This window comes from Peromyscus eremicus, chromosome 5, assembly GCF_949786415.1.
Source record: "Peromyscus eremicus chromosome 5, PerEre_H2_v1, whole genome shotgun sequence".
NCBI classification, from domain to species: domain Eukaryota; kingdom Metazoa; phylum Chordata; class Mammalia; order Rodentia; family Cricetidae; genus Peromyscus; species Peromyscus eremicus.
Window position 1 is genome coordinate 126,373,336 of NC_081420.1, and position 22,709 is coordinate 126,396,044.

At 39.5% G+C, this 22,709-nt stretch overlaps 1 protein-coding gene across 1 annotated transcript in view; it reads right to left on the bottom strand.

Moving 5' to 3' along the window:
• The window catches only part of Vps35 (VPS35 retromer complex component), a 40,353-nt gene that overhangs the window by 6,159 nt on the left and 11,485 nt on the right, over positions 1-22,709 (bottom strand). Inside the window, exons 4-13 of the mRNA XM_059264488.1 lie at positions 21,744-21,867; positions 20,402-20,584; positions 17,777-17,990; positions 15,693-15,776; positions 15,116-15,225; positions 12,971-13,067; positions 12,728-12,876; positions 10,189-10,396; positions 8,679-8,834; positions 4,662-4,784 (exon numbers count right to left, since the gene is read on the bottom strand). Of these exons, the coding sequence (XP_059120471.1) occupies positions 4,662-4,784; positions 8,679-8,834; positions 10,189-10,396; positions 12,728-12,876; positions 12,971-13,067; positions 15,116-15,225; positions 15,693-15,776; positions 17,777-17,990; positions 20,402-20,584; positions 21,744-21,867 (1,448 nt within the window). The remainder of the gene's footprint in view (positions 1-4,661; positions 4,785-8,678; positions 8,835-10,188; positions 10,397-12,727; positions 12,877-12,970; positions 13,068-15,115; positions 15,226-15,692; positions 15,777-17,776; positions 17,991-20,401; positions 20,585-21,743; positions 21,868-22,709) is intronic.

Genomic DNA, 22,709 nt, shown 5'->3' on the forward strand with positions numbered 1-22,709 from the left:
CTATCCTGTGTTTTCTCTCTCTCTATATATATATATATATATTTCTAACTAAGTCTCTTATTCCTCAATCCTCAAGTGTTCCTGGGTAAGTAAGTATGGGGGCTGCTCTCCCACAGATGGCACCAGGAACAGGAACCAGGGACTTGGGGAAAGGATTGTAGTGGGCGTTGCGAGTGTAGGCATGCCGATAAGGAATTGAAAAATGAAGGCAATGGTATTTTATTCTCGAGTGTATAGGCTAGGCGGTGAAGGAAATCCTGCAACGCTGCAGCATTAGGATCTCTTTCGATCTCTCTCTCTCTCTCTCTCTCTCTCTCTCTCTCTCTCTCTCTCTCTCCTATTTATAAAAAATAAGGAAGGTAGAATGTAATATAGTGCAGGAATAAATTTAGAGTTAGGTAGGAAACAGAAATATAATGTAGGAATATAGAAAAGAAAAAGCTTAGGGTAGAGTAGGATAAGATAAGCCTAACTGGGGCTATGAACACGAAATCCTGGAGAAAAATCTATCTTCTTTGAGCTTTACGGGCAGAGAAAAGCTCTTCTTTGAGCTTCTTGGATAGAAAAAAGATTCCTATGGAAGCTTCTGGCCTAGGGACAGTTAAAATGCTAAAAAAGCAGCAGAGGAAAGAGATTTCCCCTGAGAAAAGCTCTTCTTTGAGCTTCTTGGGTAGAAAAAAGATTCCTATGGAAGCTTTTGGCCTGGGGACAGTTAAAATGCTAAAAAAGCAGCAGAGGAAAGAGATTTCCCCTGCAGCGGGTGCGGAGGGAAACAAAAATCCTCTGCTCCGTCAGCAGTGCAACACCTTACCCTCAGAATTAGTTTCCTCTGGGCCATGAAGCCAAAAGTGTAGAGAACGGAGTTTTGGGAAAGCTTGGTAATCTTTCTTTCTTTTGGGAAAAACTTACTCTCTTTAAAAGGCCTTTCAGAACTTTCTCAGTTTAAAACTTAGTTTCACCTGGATGAAAAAAATCCCAAGGCAAGGGCCTGATGAAGCAGGAAAGCCAAGCGTCAGAGACACTATCTGGGGAAGGAGCCTGCCAGCCAGGACAGGACAGGGAGCTATCCAGGGGAGAAGTTTTCTTTTCTCTCAGAGAAAGTATCTTTTTGAGGAAAAGCTTCTGTTTTGATGACTCCCGGTGAGATGACAGAGTGTTCCCCTAAGAGGTGGTTGCCTTTGGCGATAAACTCTGCTGAGCTGGTGGACAAATGGAAGCAAAACCACACAGAAACTGGGTCAGATAAAAGATCTAATTAGAGAGATATACCTGTTAAACGGTAGCCCTATAGAGAGTTTGCTAAGAGATTCTTCCTAATTTAAGAGTAAGAAGTAACATATCTCTTTTAGATGTTTGCTAAGTAGATATTTGAAAAGTCAGTCAGAGAAATACAGGCTTAGAATATATAGTCCTTAGGTTTAAGGATATGGTGAAAAAAGTACTTTAGACTAGGTTTTCCCAACCTGGGACTCGAGAGCAATGTCCATGGAGGATTGCGGACTTGGCAGCTCCAGAAACCACCAATAATAGCAAGAAGCAGCTCCAGAAACTGCTAGCTTCAGAAAGGAGCAGCAGAAAGGAGTGTCCACTGCTGAGACCTGTAGACAGTCATAGCTTCTCAAGCAGCAGACACCAAGAGCCAGCGAAAGCAGAGCCAGCAAGTAGCGGCGAGGGTCCACAGGCTTTCGGCTGTGAAGCTAAGCCACGAGAGAGGCTAACGACAAGCAGCAGTTTGGAAAACTCTGTAGAGATGCCGCGCTGCAGGAAAGGTGAACAGCAAGATTCTGCAACCTCTGATTGCAGAATCAATACACCGATACACCGCGGGAAAGGCAATGGTGGAGAGAGCCCAGCGGTTTACATCACCTCGGGAAAGTGAACAGTGGAGATGGCAGAGACCAGACTGCTTCCAGGACCAGAGAACGGTGTTAGTGCGGGACAAACAACTGAGACATGCGGAACGAACTGCCGAGTGCTCCCAGCTCAACAGCCAGCCTTGAGGGGAACTGCTGAGCCTGACTGCGGCCCGAGCTCCCAGCAGCGAGGCAGCCGTACAACTGGACAACGTAACAGCCTATGGAGGATTCCCGGCTTGCTGAGCACTTGGACCGTCAGCAGTGCAGGTAATGGAGCTTGCTCCCAAAGCCAGGGCTGCCGTGGGAAGGCCACAGTTTCAGCTCATGGCAGCTGAAGGAGCCTTGAGCTCTCGTGGCTATGAGGTGAAGCTCTCTAGCCTGTTCTGGGACTGGTTACGGAAGACTGCAAAGTGCAGCAGCAGCTGAAAGCGAAAGTTTCAGAGAGACTTGCTTGAACTGAAAAGTCTTGGTTATGGAACTTTTCGTATTTGGAACTGTTTGCTTCAGTCATTACGATTCTGACAGCTATACACAGACTGAAGGGCAGCTGACAAGCCAGGTCTACGAGTGCTCAAAGGAACTTTTAGGAATGGCACCAGAACTCTTTTTGAACTTTTGAATTGAAGAAATAAAACAGACAGTAATGATTTCATTACAATGAGACAGTTTGAATTTACTTATGCATATAGACTCTATCAACAGTGATGACTTACAGACTGCTTATGGAACTGTTTATGTAAAAATGGAACTGTTTAAATAGAGAAGTTTGGTGGGTTTTTTTTTTTTGTTTTTTTTTTTTTAAGGAAAGGGGGAGTGTTAATATTCCTCAGTAAATATTTAATTTAAAAAATATTTTTGTGGCCGGGCGGTGGTGGCACACGCCTTTAATCCAGCACTTGGGAGGCAGAGCCAGGCAGATCTCTGTTGAGTTCGAAGCCAGCCTGGGCTACCAAGTGAGTTCCAGGAAAATGTGCAAAGCTACACAGAGAAACCCTGTCTCGAAAGACCAAAAAAAAAAAAAAAAAAAAAAAAAAACAAAAAACTGTTACTTGAGTGAATTAATGTTATCTTTTGTATAGTTCTAAATTGTAGGTTGAGAGTAGGTTTGCAGGTTGAGAGTAGGGTTGTAGAAATTATTATCTTAACCTATTGATATTGATATACCAAGGTTTGCTGAAGTTAAGAAAGTATTTAAGATGTATACATCAGAAGTTTATGTTAGCAAGAAATATTAAGAGTTTGTTTTAAGATGTAAGATTGAGAAAATTTTAACTATGCATAGCAATATTTATATCAGAATTATGTTAACCTGTTTGTCTTTAAGATTGATGCAGTTGCATCAAGAGTTTTTCTTTTAAAATATAAAAAAGAGGGACCTGTTGGAGCCCACTAGGTTTCTTAGTGGCTGTACCCAGCAGAACTGTATAAGAGGTTGATTGGACCACAGGCCTGGGGACCAGGTGACTGTAACTAGCAAGGGGGAGGTCTTTTGCTCCACCCCTTGGCATTGCTATAAATACACCTTTGGAATAAAGCTCTGGGCCCATTTGGATAAGGATCCAGGCCCACCTGTGTTTTCTCTCTATATATATTTCTAACTAAGTCTCTTTCCCCCAATCCTCAAGAGTTCCTGGGGTAAATAATAGTGGGAGCTGGTCTCCCACACTTTCCCCCTATGTTTCTGGCATGGTGATCAGGATTAAGAGAAGCTGATCCACTAGCTGGGCCATGGTGGTGCATGCCTTTAATTCCAACACTCCAGAGGCAGAGGTAGGCAGATCTGAGTTCGAGGCCAGCCTGGTCTACAGAGAGAAATCTTGTCTTGAAAAAGCCAAAAACAAAAAAACAATAAGCTGATCACACACTTGGTTTTCTGGATCACTCCTCAGCTCCACTGGTCTATTTGGATGTATTTCTATTAGTATTATATCGCTTTGATCATTATAGCTTCATAAACGACCACTTTTATTAATAGTGATAAATACCTAGTCATAAATGCAGAAAAATAGAATAGAAACTATCCTAACAAAAACCCAGTATGCAAGCTGGTAAGAATGTTAAGGGGGAAAAAAAACTTGTTTTAGAAATTATCAGAAAAACGGGCTGGAGAGATGGCTCAGCGGTTAAGAGCACTGACTGCTCTTCCAGAGGTCCTGAGTTCAATTCCCAGCAACCACATGGTGGCTCACCACCATCTGTAATGAGATCTGGTGCCCTCTTCTGGCTTGCAGTCATACATGCTGTATACATAATAAATAAATAAATCTTTTAAAAAAAAAAAAAAAAGAAAGAAATTATCAGAAAATTAATTTTACTGAGTTTTATTCCTTAACATAAACTTGGATGTTCCAACTTTCATGTATATGAGACTGAGGTATTTTCTTTAAAATTATACCATTGAAGACAAGCCACGATTCTGCTTTAGAAAGAAATGAACTCACAAGGAAGCTGCACACAATTCATAATATTATTCAGTTGCAGGCTTTTTGAAAGTGATTAAGCAACAGTAGACCCCTCACTGGGCACAGTTAACCTGGTTCAGAACCTAAGAAGTTGTTTTAGCATCAATCTGAATTGCCTGAGTCACATAATTCCTAGTGTTGTTATGTATGCGATTCCTCAGCCAGTGTCTGGTTTACCAGTGTCAGGACAGCAAAGAGTGAGTAATGAATGAACCAGGAGTTCCTGAAATGGGGTCTGATATCATTATCACTTATTTCTGTGTGTGCTTGGGCTTTCTACAACTTAGAAGATACAGGAAGGAAAAAGCAAAGAATATAGTGATATATTTCAAAGTAAACCCACCACTTGAGAATTCTCTTTGTATCGAAAAGCCAGCTGGTAAGCTGCAAATACCAAAGGTGGCAGTGTGAAGCGAATCCGTTGATTTCCACCAGCTCCAAAGTGTTTTCGTGCTGTATTCAAAATCTGACAAAGAAAAAAATTTAAACATTATTTTTTCCATACTAGGATCAGTTTATTACAAAATTACATGGGAGCTCTAAACCTTGCTGTTACTGTTTTGTGACAGACCAGCCTTTATAGAGATAAACACTTCCTACATTAACCACTCTAAAATACTAACCCATTTTATATATGGGTAAGCTAGAAGCTTACACAGGTTGTATAACTAGCTTAGGTAACTAGTCAATGCAGTCTCATACACATGTGTACAAACTATACTGTGTTAATAAGAACGTAGGCTGATGAAGCATATCAGACTTACATGTAAAAGTAGATCCTAGTACTCTCTACTCTATTGCTGCTGTGCAGCAATCTGTTGAAACATTCCACTCTGGAGGGAAGTTCCTATGATTTAGCAAGTAAATAATTTTACAAGTCCCAGATAACTGCAACTTACAAGACTAACAAGGCCCCTCCCAAAGATTGTGGAAGTAGTAAACCATGCTGCTGGAGGAGACTGACCAGCAGGGCTGTGCTGTGGGATGGTCTGTATGTCAAGTGTGTTGCTGATTGGTCAGTAAATAAATCACTGATTGGCCATTGGCTAGGCAGGAAGTATAGGCGGGACAAGGAAAAGAATTCTGGGAGGTGGAAGGCGGAGAGGGAGACACTGCCAGCCGCCATGAGGACAAGGAAGATGTAAGGTACCAGTAAGCCATTAGCCATGTGGCAAAGTAAAGATTAATAGAAATGGGCTAAATATAAGAGTAAGAGCTAGACAATAACAGGCCTGAGCTAATGGCCAAGCAGTTTAAATAATGTAAGAGTCTGTGTGTTTATTTTATAAGTGGGCTCTGGGACTGGTGGGACTTGGTGGCGGGAGCTGGAGAAAAATTCTCCAGCTACAGGGCTGCCTGGAGGAGCTTCTCCAACCTGCAAGGCACCTGCAAGCCACACAGAGCTCCAGGACTGCAGCTTTGGTAAGTTGTCATCAGCACTGGAGTGGGATTTTCAGTTATGCCATGCCTTTGAGACAGCCTATTCCTGTGAGTAACCCCACCCTCCCACTGCCCATACTCCTGTACGTAATCCCAATAAACTCATTGGAGCCGGGCGGTGGTGGCGGCGCACGCCTTTAATCCCAGCACTCGGGAGGCAGAGCCAGGCGGATCTCTGTGAGTTCGAGGCCAGCCTGGACTACCAAGTGAGTCCCAGGAAAGGCGCAAAGCTACACAGAGAAACCCTGCCTCGAAAAACCAAAAAAAAAAAAACAAAAAAACCAATAAACTCATTGGTTGGCCAAATTGGACAATGGTATAATCATTATCTGGGTTTCTCATTTGTTCCCTAGAGGAGTGAACAGATGTCTCCCAGGGAGATGTATCATACAACTGCCCTCCTCTTAGCCCAATTTCACTTGAAAAATGAGGTGGCATACTCCTGTAACTCTTGAAAAGATTAAATGACACATCATTTCAACTGTGTCATCAATACCTTGCACAAGGTATGTGCCCAAAAAATATTGGCCACTATGGGAATAAAACAGCTGTGGGGTGTGTGGGGATGTGTGTGTGTTTGTGTGTGTATTACCAGTAGTAGAAGAATCACTCCCCAAAGCCAAGGCCCTAAACTGGCTCATAGCTCCAGAAAGCCAGCTATTTGGGGACTGCAGAAGCAAAATAGCTGCCTCAGACACCCTGTGGTTGCAGGAAGAGATAACAGAACCTACAGCCTAAAACACAGGTTTATCTAAGGAAAACAGTTAACTTCCCCATTCTGCCTTCCCTATCCTGAGCTTAAAAAAACCCAGCCCCAGCTTAAAGCATGTAATCTGCATTCTCTTGAACTCTGATCACTGAGTGACTGGGTCCTATGCCCCATTTATGGCCAGAATTAGAGAAACCACCGTCTGGCATTAAATAAAGCCTGTTATACCTGTTGGAGGTTGTCTAAATTCTGGTCCTTTAGTTTTTCCTATAAACTTAATTCTTATTTATCTTTACAGGTAGATCAAACTTTCCAAGCCATTTAAATTAGGAAAAATACCAATATACTTTAAAAATCCATCTTGTGAAACAGATGGCTCAGAAAAAAACAGAAAGCCAAAGGACTGGGCGGATGGTTCAGTCAGTAAAACGCTTCCTGCATAAGCTTGAGGACCTGAGTTCAGATCCCCAACATCTAAGGATAAAAGGCCAGGTGTGCCCATGAGACTACAATCCCAGCACTGGGAAGGCAGAAGAAGCTCCATGGAGTTCACTAGCTGGTCGTCATAGCCAAATAGGTAAGCTCTAAGTTCGGTGAGGAACCTAGCCTAGAAAAATAAAGTGGAGAGCACCTGAGGAAGACACCTGATGCTGACCTCTGACCCCAGATGCACCTACACGCACAAACATAAACACGCAAATACACACACTGAAGATAACCAAAGAATTCATGAGATAAACATCTAAATATGTAAAACACAATATGTAATATATTTGGGTCTTTATATGGAAACACACAAGCATTAACAGTCACAAATCCTAACTATCACATGTGGCAGCAATAGAAAATCAAAGCAACCTCCCTCCTTCTCTCTCTCCCTCCCCCCCTCCTCTCCCTCTCCCTCCTCTCCCTCTCCTCCCTCTCCTCCCTCTCCCTCTCCTCCCCCTCCCCCTCTCCCTCTTTCTCTCACCCCTCCCACCGCCCCACACACACACACACACACACACACACACACACACACACACACACGGGAAAGGGGAACCACTTAAAATACTTCAGCATTCACATACTGTACTGATCACAGTGCTCAGAGTGTAACACGGTGCTTAGAACATCTGTCCCTAAGCCAAATCAAAAACTACCATGCTACTAACAGAAATCACCCTCTTCACATCAATCATGCACCATCAGATGTCAATATACCTACTTAGATCACATTTAAATCTTCATAAAGTTTAACTGAGGACTATGACAAAAGAGAAAGTTTCTTCTAATTATAAAAAAATAATATTAAGGGGAAAGCATACTAAATTTTAAAGGTTTTCATACATTTTCATCTGACAAATACATCTATCAGACTTTATGTCTCATGAAGTATATTATCAAAAGCAACTAAACATTCTAAAAGCAACATGTGGTTGAAAAAGAAACAGAACACAGAATAATTATGGAATATCCAACTAAAAGAAGGCAAACTTTTCTGCAATTCTCAGGTTTTCAAAAGAAGCCAGAATGGCTTGTTCCTCAAGAGCTCCAATAGTTTAGTTACTCATTTACATACAAGTAAAATCCCAGCTGGGCATGGTGGTACATAACTAAAATCCCAGCACTCAGGAAGCTAAGGCAGAAGGATCATGATTTAGAGGCCAACTTGGCTACATTAAGATATAAATAGAACTAAATAAGTAATTTTTTTTAATTCCATGGAGGCCATGAATTTTAACTTAGCAAGTTTTTCAATTGTGGAGACCCAAAAAGGTTTCCTAGGGAGAACTTACTCAGGGTTCGAGAATCTGAGCTTGCTTTACTCAGCAGGGGATGATTTGACCATGGGAGTGGTTACCAGCTGTTTGGAAGGGTCTACACTTGGCTGTGCGGTGTGCTTTATGCTTTGATCTAGCAAGGCTGAGGTCTTTTGCCCCATCCCTTGGCATTGTTATAAAAAGCCCTTTTGAATAAACGGAAAAGGCCGCTGGGTATAGACCCAGGTCCTTCCAAAGCTATCCTGTGTTTCTGTCTTTCTCCTCTTCAGTATCTTTCTATCTATTATTTTCTTATTCATCTCTCCTCCTCATAAGAACCCTGGAAAAGGTAGGAGCTGGCCTCCCACGTTCAACACCTTAAACTAAGACCAAAAAGGGCATTAAAGCATTTTAAACACTTCTCTGCTCATTATGAGTGATGAAAGGTTATAGTAAGAGATAACCATACCAAGTACTGCTGATCGGGATCATCAGACCGTAGAAGATGAATGAATCGACCAACGAGGCTCTGTTCATCAGCAAAATCTTCTGGATCAGGGTCTTCCACAGGTTGATCTGGCTGATCCTGAATCAACGTTGACACCAAATTCATTATGGAATCTACCTGCAACATAGGAAATAGAAAATATTAGTGTGAAACCATCAACAAAAAAGGTAACCGTTTCTAAGTGTATACACTGAACAGTAAAATAATTCAGTTGTTTGTAAGAAGTTGTTATGAACAGTCTGGGCCAGCTGTGAACCCTTGAAGCTACAGTAACAACCAGTCTGTTGGCAAGGTTAGCCCATTGATACAATATTGGAATAAATGTTATGGGAACAACCAAGGGCTTGCTACTTGGACTTAAAGTTTGTTCCACAGAGTGGAATTCATGCCTGGTACTGTAAACCTGGCAAAGGATTAGGAAGTAAGAAGCCTAGGGAAGAACCTATTACTACTATTTTGCTAAATAGATGTAGTATCAAACTGCCTTCTAAATACTTATCCTTATTATAGCTCTTACTCTCTCATTAAAGACATTTCTTGCCGGGCAGTGGTGGCGCACGCCTTTAATCCCAGCAGTCGGGAGGCAGAGGCAGGTGGATCTCTGTGAGTTCGAGGCCGGCCTGGACTACAGAGTGAGTTCCAGGAAAGGCACAGAGAAACCCTGTCTCGAAAAACAAAACAAAAACAAAAACAAAAACAAAAAAAAAAAGACATTTCTTTTTGCAGTGGTTAACAGTTAATACAAACTCAAAGGGTAGAAAATAAATGACTATGGAGTATTAAGCCCTAAACAGGATATCTCTATCACACCTCCTCCCCTACAAGGCTCAGGGAGCACTGAAGAAGGGACAAAAGACTGTAAGAACCAGAGGCCAAGGAGAGACTGCTACAAAATAGCATCTTCTCACAGCAGCTGTGACTGCCCACACAGGATCAAGCTAGTCAGCATTCATCCTGGATAGGAAGGAGGCTCCCAAGGATCCACCCCTAGCTGAGGAGCTATTGGCAAATGCTGGCTGAGAAGGAGGGAAAGTCACTTTCTTTGGGGTATGGCCACTGGCAAGTTGCTCATACTCCAGATGATCCTCCACCCATGCACATACAGGCAGCGGTGATTGAACTCAGTGAGTTAAAAAAAAAAAAAAGAGAGGACATAAAACTGGGAGGAGGTAGAGGGGTTGTTCCAGAGGCACTGAAAAGAAATAGGTCAATGTATACATTTATGGATGAAAGTTTGAAAAGAGATATGCCAAATGCTAATCAACTGTAGTTATTTTAGTGAAATCAGAGGTGTTTAATAATTCTTTTATTAATTCTATGTACATCTCTAGTTTTTTAACTTCTATAACAAATAAGCTATTTATGGTTTTTATTAATACATTACCTCCCCCATTTAGTGTCTAGCACTCACTATCTAAACCCTAAAAACCATATCCTCTATTTCTCTAAAATATTGTGTCTGTATTCTTACCTGGTCCTGAGAGACGATTTCTGTATTATAATCCAGAACATTACTAAGCACATAACAGCTCATGCTCTTTCTGGACTCGTAGTCAAAGTATTCAAAGAGTGGGTGGAAATGTTTTAGCTTTAAGACTGTTAAGATATTGTTGTAAGTATCAACAGGTATCTTCAGAAGTCTCGTAAGTTCCTTTGAAACTGCACTACTGGTAGCAATACTATGAAGAGAAAACAGCAACCCTTCCATGAATAATATTGACCTTGTATACAGACACATAGCACTTGTTTCACATATTTAAAAAAAAAATCTTCATTTAGTCAGGTGGTAATGGTGCACACCTTTAATCCCAGCACTCCAGAGGCAGAGGCAGGCGGATCTCTGTGAGTTTGAGGCCAGCCTGGGCTACAGAGCAAGTTCCAGGACAGCCAGGGCTACACAGTAAAACCCTGTCTCAAAAAAACTACAACCAAACAACAAAACAAACAAAAATTTCATTTACACATTAAAAGAAATAGGTCAAGTGAATTGAGAAAATGAGCAATACATTCAATCTCTTCTATTTCAAAATGACCTCCTCTCAAGATAAATACAGCCAGGACTGGTGGCCCACTCTGTAATTCTAGCATTCAGGAGGATAATGGAAGTTCTAAGCTAGCCTGAACTACACAGTAAGATTGCATCTTAAAACAAAAAAATAAAAACAAAACAAATCAAAAAGAGGATAAAGATGCCTATTTAAATATACTATACTTCTTTATCCACTGCAGTTCTATTGATAATAGTTTCCAATTCATGAGCAGGAGTTTGTAAAAGGACAATTAAGGCAATTGTCTACAATTTGGTGTTTCTCAGAAAATTGTTTTAAGGGCGGCAGTGGTGCACACTTTTAATCCCAGGACTTGGGAGGCAGAGCCAGGCAGATCTCTCTGAGTTTGAGGCCAGCCTGGTCTACAGAGCAAGATCCAGGACAGACACCAAAACTACACAGAGAAATTCTGTCTCAAAAAAACAAAAACAAAAAACAAGAAAGAAAGAAAACTGTTTTAAGTGATTCTGTGGTCCCTCAGAGAGCCAAGTATTTTGCATTTATGAGTAAAGTAAGTACGAGAAAAACCCATGCAAAAACCATCCAAAAGAAAGATCTGTATGTGGTGACTCCAGGAGAACAAGTTGAATTTAAGGTAGCATCTTATAAAGGAGCATTCTCTGGAGGCTGAGACATATTTTAACATTTACAAGACCTTTAGACAGTGGGATTTCCAGCTACTTTATTAACTTTTACTTTAAAGCTCATTTTCTAGGGGTAGTGGGAATAAAGACACATCACTTAATTTTCTCTCATACATATTGTTAAAGATCTGTACTGTTTTTCAGATCGCAAGAATATGGGAATGACTTAAAAACAAAACATAATAAAAGGGAGTAAAAGGGAAAGAAATTTTCCTGATGTAGCTGAACCAATGGGTGGGAAATAGAAAAGAAAGAAATTGTACATTAGCACCCCAAAAATACAAATAACTTACAGAAAAGAAGGAAGCCTACCTAAGGGACTCAAGAGACAACTTTTGGGGAAAAGGTAACAGCATCAAACTTGCCCAAAGTGGTCCCTGTAAGGTACCACAGGTCTAGGGCAGTAAGAATGAGGAAGCATCCAGCAGGAAACATTATTCTTTCCCTAACAGTATCAAAACCAAAGTTCAAATAAGAAAAATATTTCAATCAATTTGTTACACTTCAAATATATACTTATGTTTCTAATTTTTCAGCCTAAATTTACATATGCCCTTGTTTTTCACAACTTACTCAACTATAGAAAACCTTTTTCTTTTTTGGGGGGGAAAATACTGTTTGATATTGTTTCCCTACTAGTTTAAAAACTGGCTCACTCCTGAGGCTGAACAGAGAGCTTAACAGGTAAGACCACTGGCTGTTCTTAAAGAAGACCCAGGTTCAGTTCCCAACATCCACATGGTGGCTCATAACTATCTGTAACTTCCGTTTCAGGGGGATCCAACCCCCTCCTTCTGGCCTCTGCAGGCACCAGGTACACACATGGAACACATACATCTATACACATAGAATAAAACAGTAAAGACAAAACAAAACAAAAACTAGTTCATTCATATATAGGAAGGATCTGAATGGGAGACACTGAACTTTGAAGACTGCCTGCAAACCACATGGGCCACTACTTCACTACAGTATAAAACCAAGTAAGTAGCTAACAAAACTCCCTACCCTGTTTAGCACCACACAGGACAATCTCAGCACATACTTCAAACAAGACAAATGCTAACATTTCAAAGAAGAACTGACAAAGAAAAACAAACCCAAGACAAAAATAGTGCCAAGAATTTTTTCAAAGTTGTAACACTGGGGCTTAGCAGGTACAGGCACTTGCCACCAAGGCTACCAACCCACGTTCTGCCTACAGAACCGGCCTGAAAGAAGAGAGAAACAACTGCAGCGGGTCCATCCCCCGCCCCACGTCCACAAGTGGCATTTTCTACCCCTCCCCCGAAAGAAATGCAATTTAATTTCGACTTACTGTTCAAGGTTAAGCTTATTGAATATCTCCACAGTTGTTTCAAGAACTTTATCAACATAGTCCACACGATCAGGGTAACATTTCATAGCAAGATTAATGAGAGAGACTTGCAAAGATACAACATCCTCTGATGGCATGTCTTGTCTGGACTGCAATGTTTAAAAAGTCATATAATTTACAATTACAAAAAGATATACCAATAGAATCTCAAAGTTGAGAACTTAGAGAAAATGCTATACAAACCTGTATTACTGTAGCCACCTGTTGTGAAAATATGTCAAAAAGTTTAATCTCAGCTGGAATTCCAGGTCCATCTTCACGATGAGCAAATAAAGCTAATCTAAAAAACAACAACAACAACAACAAAAACACATTAATTTTGAGCAGTGGGATCATTTTTTCCTTATTGCTTTTCTGTATTTTCTGAGTTGATTTCTCTTAAAACATATATAAGAATGATTTTTAAAACAAGAGCTACAATGTATGAATCATTTTTTTTTCAATCCCTTAACTAAAGTTTTGTTAATGATGCCTTATTCCACTGGCAGTCTGATGTTTACTTATTTATCCAGTTTATGTAGCACAGCCTAGTCTAGAATTCATGGTACTCCTGCCTCTACTTCCTAAATGCTAGGGTTACAGGCATGTGCTACCACACCCAGATTAAATAAATGATCTTTAAGGGCTGTAGAGACAGCTCAGTGGTAAGAGTGCTTACTTACTATTCTTGTAGAGAACTCAAGTTCAGTTCCCAGCACCTATATGGAACCACTAGAAATAATAAAATTAATGTTCATAACCTACATAAGATATTCAAAATTATATCTATTACATTATCTGTCAAGGTCAGAACTGCATCTACATTTTGTTACGCAGAAAAAAACAGACTGGGATTGCTAAATGATATTATTCCTACAAAGGAAAATATGGCTAACCAGCTTTAAGAGTGGGCACAGTAAGCATGCAATGTATACTATTCAGGATAATATGGAGACCTCTGCTATATTAATTCTTTTTTTTTTTTTTTTTTTTTTTTTGGTTTTTCGAGACAGGGTTTCTCTGTGTAGCTTTGCGCCTTTCCTGGAACTCACTTGGTAGCCCAGGCTGGCCTTGAACTCACAGAGATCCGCCTAGCTCTGCCTCCCGAGTGCTGGGATTAAAGGCGTGCGCCACCACCGCCCGGCTATATTAATTCTTAGACCTTAATTAGTTAGCTTAAAAATAACAAAAAATGAAAATGTTTGCTGAAATGTTTGGTGTTATTTTTAGTGTCATAATATACGCCCACAAGCAAGATAAATTATGTATTATTGCTGGGCAGTGGTAGTGCACGCCATTAATTCCAGCACTTGGGAGGCAGAGCCAGGCAGATCTCTGTGAGTTCAAGGCCAGCCTGGTCTACAGAGTGAGTTCCAGGACAGCTAAGACTGTTATACAGAGAAACCTTGTCTTGGGATAAAAGAAAAAAAAAAAAGTTATTATTTATCATGTGGCAGGGCTAACAAGCATTAACTACAGACAATATCAAAAGCCAAGTTATACATACATACATACACACACATTTAAAAACATTTTATTTTTAAAATCTGGGTATAGATGTGTACTTGTAAATGCAAGTGTCTATGGAATCCGAAAGTGAGTGTCAGGTGTCTTAGAACTATAGTCACAGGCAATTGTGAGCCACCCAATGTGGGTGCTGGGAACTGAACTCGGGTCATCTTCAAGAGTAATATGCGCTCTTAACTACTGTTCTATCTTCAATTTTTATATTTTTTATGAACTAAGACCACCAATTGCTAAAATACCCAAAGGGGATTTACTAAAATGTGATTCTTAAAAACTCTTCCTTACGAAAATGTGATAGCAGAATGATTATTTGAGCATTCTTAATCATTCATATGTTGTTGCTACTTTAAAAAACAAAATCAAGTAAGTTACTACTCAAAGATAATTTTAAAATTTTGTTCTTCAATGGACTTTGGATTCATAAGATTCAAGGAAAGGTCTATACAATAATGTTTACATATCAGTTAAACAAATTAAAGATACTCATTGTAAACCAGATATGGTGGCTCTTGTCTAATCACAGCACTTGAATTAGACAAGAGAATCAGAAATTCAAGGTCATCCTCAAGTACACAGTAAGTGTGAGGCAGCCTGGGCCACATCAAAAAACTTAAAAAAACAGCACCTCCATACACCTTCAAACAAAAAGTTAAGTCTGCACACCTAAGTCAGGCAAACACTAACAAGATAGTAAAAGCTAAATTACTTATAGCAAAATCACATTAAAGTAACAAAAAGCACAATAAAAACAATTCACGAAAATGTTGTAAATTACTTATTTCCATTTCAGAGCATTTACCTTCCAGTGCTCAAGGGTCTTACCTGTCAATTAAAGCAATGATTATGTTCTTCACATTTACATTTTGGTGTAACTCAGCACAAGCTCTAAGAAAAGGATTCAAAGTCTGGAGATGGAACTCATCAGGAAAAACCTAAAAAAATTAGATAATGCTATATCGATACAGGAAAAAAAATACTTCACAAAATATTCTGATCTTATGAATGGTATATAGTCATTATTTATAGAAAAAATAATCCAATCTTAGATAAAATCAAACCCAGAAATATTCCATTACCAGCATACAACTAAATTAAATCTACTGAGACCTAGAAAACTCAGGATTATTTTCCTACATTTTTGAGAAACAAAACAAAACAAATTGTTAGTACAAAGACCAAGTTTGAAAATGGAAATTTCTGAAGGAAATTTTTTTATTCAGGAGAAGTTTCTTTTAAGTTTTCTGAGACATGGTCTAGGCACACTGTCAAGCTGGCCTTGAACTCAGGGCTCCATCCCTGTAAGCAGCTAACACTACAGGAGTGGGCCTCCACTTGGGCCTACAATTCTTCCCCCAATGAAAATTAATAATCCTTTTAAGAAATGAATATTCTTACTTACCTGAATAATACACTCCATGAGATATTCTTGAGCCAAAGCATCTCTACAATTCACAACTTGCTCTAAAATGCCTGTTAAAACAATCTGAAAATCAAACAAAAAACCCATGTAAGCTAAAAATCATTTTGAAAATCCCAAATTACTCTTCTAGTAACACACTGAACTTGCAAACTGTATTTTACATTGCTCTCATCTGTACTTTAATGCTCAACTTTAAAAACTAGTTTATTTTTAAATATAAAAAATTGGTTATATAAAAAATAAGATTTTTTTAAAGTTTGTGCTTTTTTGTGTGTATCCTAACAAGTCTTCATGCAATCCCAGATGATGAAGATTTCCCTTGTGCTCTCTTCAAGAACTTTTAGATTGTATAAAAGTCTCTGATCAACTTTTCTAGAGTTTCTATAGTGTGAGCAAATGGCTCAAGACTTAAGTGTCTTTGTTTACACATATTAAGTGTATATTCAATTGTTCCGGAATCATTTATTTTTTGGGTTTTTTTTTTTTTTTGAGACAAGGTTTCTGTGTAGTTTTGGTGCCTGTCCTGGATCTTGCTCTGTAGACCAGGCTGGCCTCGAACTCACAGAGATCCTCCTGGCTCTGCCTTCTGAGTGCTGGGATTAAAGGTGTGCGCCACCACCGCCCAGCCCAGAGTCATTTATTAAGAAGGTTGTCCTGGCAGTCATAGCAGCATATGCCTTTAATCCCAACACTCAGGAGGCAGATCTCTGTGAGTTTGAGGCCATCCTGGTCTACATAGTAAGCTCCAGGACAGCCAGGGCTACAGAGAGACCAACCCTGCCTTAAAAAACCAATATGTAAATAGTAAATAATAAGAAGGCTGCTGTTGAACCTTCATAAAAGTTAACTGGAGTGCAGGACTAAAGATGTAGATCAGTTGGCACAGTGAATTTCTAGCATGCATAAATCCCTGGATTTGATAACACAGCACCACAGGGACCAAATGTGATGGTAATCCCAACACTCAAGTACACTTAGGAGGGTCAGAAGTTCAAGGCCATCCTTGACCACATAGTGACTGGAGGACAGTCTGAACTACTTAAGATTGTCAGGGGACAGGGAGAGAGAAAAAGAAAAGAGGTCAATATGTGAAATCTATAATGGACTATCTAATCCAGGGATTGACAAATCTAACTGCCTGCCTATATTCTGGGGGTTTTGTTTGTATTTTTGTTGTTATGGCTCCAAATCCAGAACCTTGAGCATGTTAAATAACAGCCATACCACTGAGCTATACTCTAAAATTTCAATGAGACCAAGCCCCGCCCTACTCATTTTCTTAAATGTTTTGGCTGCTTTTGGCCTATAGCCATCTAGTTTACTATTTATAACTAATAACTTTCAAAGCTCGAAAGTACTATCTAACCTTTCACAGGAAAAGCTTTCTGGGAGCTGTTAAAATCACTGACTGCTCTTCCAGAGAACCTGGGTTTGATCCCCAGCACCCACATGGTGACTCTCAACCATCTCTAACTCCAGCTCCAGGGGTTTTGACACCCCCTTTGGCTTCCTTGGGCACAGACACACATGAGGCACACAGACATACATGCAGGTAAAAAATCCACACATGAATTTTTAAAGTTTAGAAAAGTTTGCTGATCCCTACTTTACTGCCCTTCAGTGACTTGTGTCTGTCCCTTCTGTCACTTTTCTTCTATGGATCTCTCCAGTGGAATGTGTCAATACCACAAACTACCTCCACACTTCAGTCAAAAGGCATTTAGGTCCTTTGTCCTATGCTTTCAAAACTGCTATAGGTCTTAGAGGTTCTCTGCTCTTTCTCACATATTTTAAAACTAGTTTGTTGACTTTTAAAACAAATAAACAGAGAGGTAGGTATGACTGAGATTGCATTAAATCTATAGTTGGATTTAAGAAAAACTGCTACCTTGACAATACTGAATCTTCAACCCATACATGTAGTACTTTTAAGTAGGTCTTTCTAAGTAAAACAGTTAAAAATATTTTTCAATCTAACACTTAACAAAAATATTCTTAAGATAAGATTTCAGTTTATATTGCTGCACACTGTAAGAAAAGGTGACAAGGAGAAAGGTAAGGACCTGTTTGTAACGTTCCACATTTACACCTTCCAACTGACTGAGGCGCACCAAATTTGTCCCCACTAAAATCCTCAGTTCCTGTCGCTCTCGTTCTCTTTTTTCTCTGTCTCGACTATGTCCTTGGTGTTGCATTCGCACCCAGAGTTTGTTCATCTCTGCAAAGTTGAGTAGTACAAAATCCATGGAATCGCTGATATCACCAGTTGTTTCCTCACTGCCAAGAAAAAGTGAGAAAAATCTTTATACATGCCAGGATCGATTTACTACTCCTCCATTCATTTCCTCATTCCTGCAAATACTCCTGCTTCAAAAAGCCAATTTCAACTTCATTTCATTGGCTTAGTGTTAAATTTCAAGAACAGATTCTAGCATAAAAAATAAATACTAGGAGGGGAACACAATACATTTGAAGAGCACAAATCACTTTCCATGACTCCCTATTCTGAGCTTGTTGAACTTGATCTTACAGCAACTCACTCACTAAAATACAAAAAGATGTGCTCAGTTTTTGGCAGTGCACACTCTAAAAGTAGCATAGTACAGAGGTTAGCATGGCCCCTGCAAAGACAAGCAAATCTGTGGAGCATCCCATATTTTTAAGGGAGCATTACAAGGCTTAACTTGGTGCTGGCAGCTTATGTTACTCTTTAGCGACTGCATTTCTTAGAAAGAAATCAAACATGAGTGGTGACATAAATCCACTGAAGAGGGGTCAGTATAGAGGGCACTGCACTCCTGAACATGACTGCTTCTCAGCTCCCACCATAGAGAATTCAACTACAGTGGGGGGGGGGGGGCGCCGCGGGCGCGCACGCCTTTAATCCTAGCACTTAGGAGGCAGAGGCAGGAGGATCTCCTTGAGTTAAGAGGCCAGCCTGGTCTACAGAGTTCCAGGACACCCAAGGCTACACAGAAAAACTATTGGAAAAGAAACAAAAAAACTCACACCCAGACAGAACCAATGTCCAATAAAAGCTAACTGGTTAAAAATATAAATAAAAATAAATAAAACACAAAAAGACCCAAAAATTTGACATTTAGGGTATACTAATAACTGCCGTTTTATTGTTGAATATTTTGGCTTCAAATGAAATACAAGCTTTATGAAGAAAGACACCATAACCTTATTTTCCTGCATTTTCCAAGACAGGGAACTTCGTTTTCAAATATTTACTGACTGCCTAATATTTAAAATTCAGAGTCTATTTATTTATTTATTTTTGGTTTTTCGAGACAAGGTTTCTCTGTATAGCTTTGTGCCTTTCCTGGAACTCACTCTGTCACCCAGGCTGGCCTCGAACTCACAGAGATCTACCTGCCTCTGCCTCCTGATTGCTGGTATTAAAGGCATGCACCACCACTGCCTGGCCAGACTCAATTTATAATAAAGCAAAAATAGCAGCATCCTCTCTGTATATCATTAAATCTTTTCTGTAGGGTTTTACTTTGCTGTCACACATTGCTTTTATTATTATTATTATTATTATTATTATTATTAAAAGTAAATGATCCTTGGCATGGTGACATATACCTGTAATATGGGCATTTGGGAGGCAAAGGCAAGAAGATTACATGCTCAAGGCAAGCATGTATTATATAGTGAGAATCTGTTTCCAAATAAAGAACGGAAAGGGTGTGAGGTGGTTCAGAGGGTAGAGGCACTTGTCATGCAAGCCTAGTGGTTTGAATTGGGTTCCCCAGAACTCATGTTAAAGGTAGAAAGAAAGAACCAACCCCATAAAGTTATTCTCTGACCTCCGTCCGCACACCATGGCGCACATTCCCACACACACACATCATTACACACACAGTAACATATTGTTTAAGGGACTGAGGCAGACACTAAAAACTACTGATTTGTCTTAGAAATTTAAAAAAACAGATAAACTGTAAATAAAAGGAACTTATTGGTTCTTCAATCCAGGGACCCATCACATAAAAAGTTCACTACACCTAGCTGACTATCTGCCATTGCTGTGAGAAAAAAGTGTCATGGATTTTAAAGCTACAATAGAGACCACAAAAGAAACAGAGGTATCCATAAATTATTATTTTTAAATAGTTAACACCTTTAAAAGTCATACTTACAAAGATTATATAATGTAATGGGTAAATATTATAAACTATGTTAGATGCCTGTAATCCCACCACTTAAGAGACCAGCCTGGGCTACATAGTGAGAACCAGCTACTCAAGGATACATAGCAAAATCCTGTGTCAAGACAAAATAAATATTAAATTTAAAAAAGCAGATTCTAGCCAGGTGGTGGTGGCGCACAACTTTAATCCCAGCACTTGGAAGGCAAAGCCAGGCAGATCCCTGTGAGTTCAAGGCCAACCGCAGAGCAAGATCCAGGACAGGCACCAAAACTACACAGAGAAACCGTGTCTTGAAAAACCAAAAAAAAAAAAAAAAAAAAAAAAAAAAGCAGGTTCCAAATATATATTTGAATATGAGTACATTTTGCCTCATACCATACATACTGAATTAGTTCTATATCTCAATGAAAATCTAGATACAAAAATGCTATATTCTTACTTCTGTATAGTTTTCTACAATTTTTGGATATTTTATTATGGGGGAAAAAACAACAACAACACTACAACTAAACCAAGATTACTTACTCTGTTGGCTCTCCTTCATCGGGTAAAATGTTTCTAGTACACTGAAGAAGATAATTTCGAAGAAACAAACCCCTCAATGGATGCTGCACACCACGGCACATTTCTACCAAATCTTTCAAAATATCTTTCCTGGATTGAGGAAATGATTTGACATATACAACTCCAACTGTGATCAACAGATAACTAGGAGAGGTAAGAAAACATATTGATTAGAGACAATATTTGAAAACTTGATTGTCCAAATATACTACACACATTATTAAATAATCAAGACAGAACCTATGTTGTCTTCAACAGTACTGTTTATGGAGAGAAAATCATCTGACTTTTAATGTAACTACTAAAAATATTTGAAAAAAAATAGTATCACTGACTGATCCCAGTGGTCAGTCCATGAAGAATATAACCCAAGATACCTAGTTGATAACTGAAAGTGAAGCTAATGTGTATCATTATTTTCCCCTGTACAGACACACTTATGACTTTATTAGTCACGGTGACAAGCCACAGTGACTAACACGACAGCTATGCAGTATGTTTATTACAAAAGGTAACTTCAGTGAATACCCCTCCTCTAGCTTACTATGCTGCACACACCATTCTGGCAATGATGTGAGATGACACATGACTATGGACTGAGAGTGGAGTAGGTGAGTGAAGCTGAGGTAGCACTGGCTAGCTCAGCAGCACAGTTGTTCCAACAAGATAGCTCCTAAGTGACTAAAGGGTGGATAACATACACTGTGCTCAACAAGGGATGATTTGCACCCCAAGTGAACAATGAAAAGTTTTAGCAGGCTACTTAGAATAGTGCACAATTTTAAACTAAATTACTTCTAGGATTTTCCTATTTGATATTCTTAGACTATGGTAACCATGGTTGCTTGTGAGAACTACTACTGATTTTTTTTTCTTTTTTGATTCTCCCATACACACACCCGCTCTTTCCCACTATGTAGCTCCAGCAGACTTGGATACTTGCTATGTAAACCAGGCTGCCTTTCAACTTCCAACAATGCCTCTGCCTCCAAGCACTGGATTTACAAGCATATGCCATCATGTCTGTCTTTTTAATAAAGCCAATGTTAGCTAGTCATGGTATTTCACACCTATATTCCCAGCATCTGGGAGACTGAGCCAGAAGGATCATGAATTCAAGGTTAATGAGATGCTGTCTAAAAAAAAAGACATTTCCAAAAAGAAAAAAAAGATACTACTTAAGGCAAGAAATGCAAAGATGCGTATTCAACAGTAACTGTTCATCAGATGAGACTTCACTGACTACTATACTGCCCAACACAAAGCCTCAAAAGTGTAGATATAAAAGACCTTAATTACTTACAGCCTTGGAATAATGTTTCCAGCATACTGTACAAGTTCATAGAGATCTGCCACTTTTCTTCCTTTAGCAAACTCATCAGTCAGATAGACCTCCAAGTAGTGCAGTTCATCAGAAATAGCCATATCTTTTAATTATGATTAAGGATTAAGAATAAAGGTAAATCAATAAAAAACAACTCCACAACTACTTGTCGGAATTATTAAAACTATTGGGCAGGGCTAATGATGTAGCTCAGCAGTGCTAACATTTACCTCACAAGGAAAACCTTGTGTTCAATTCCCACCACCGTCAAACACAGTAAAATGCACACACTTCTGGACTCCTGGCATCGAGGTACATGCCTATAATCCCAGCTACTCATGAGGTTACAGCTACAGGATCACGAGTTCAAAAAAAACCCACTGGGAAGGTATTTTACGTTCAGGCTTGCAATAAGAATAAATGTTTAAAAGGAAGATAGAATTTCAGTTGGCTTTTATTACTTTAAAATAAAGATTTGCTGGGCTGTAGAGATGGTTCAGCAGCTTAAAACACCTGTTGCTCTTGCAGAGGACTGGGTTCAATTCCCAGTACCCACATGATGGCTCACAACCATACCTAACTCCAGTTCCAGGGAATCGAATACCCTCTTCGGACCACCCTGGGTACTAGCATGCATGTGATGCACATACATACATATTGGCAAATAGTCATACACATAAAAAATAAATTTAAAAAAATTTCAAGCTGGTGTAGTAGCACATGTCTGAAACCAGCACTCAGGCAGGAGGATAGAGAGTTCAAAACCAGTCTGAGCTATACCATAATATACTGTCTCAAAAAAACAAAACTAAACTCCCAGCTACTTGGGAGGCTGAAGACAAGATCAGTTGAACCCAAGACTTTAAGACCAGTCTCATCACCTTAAAAAGGGGGCAGCAGGGGCACTGCCAGGCATGGTGGCATGCATCTATAATCCCAGCACAC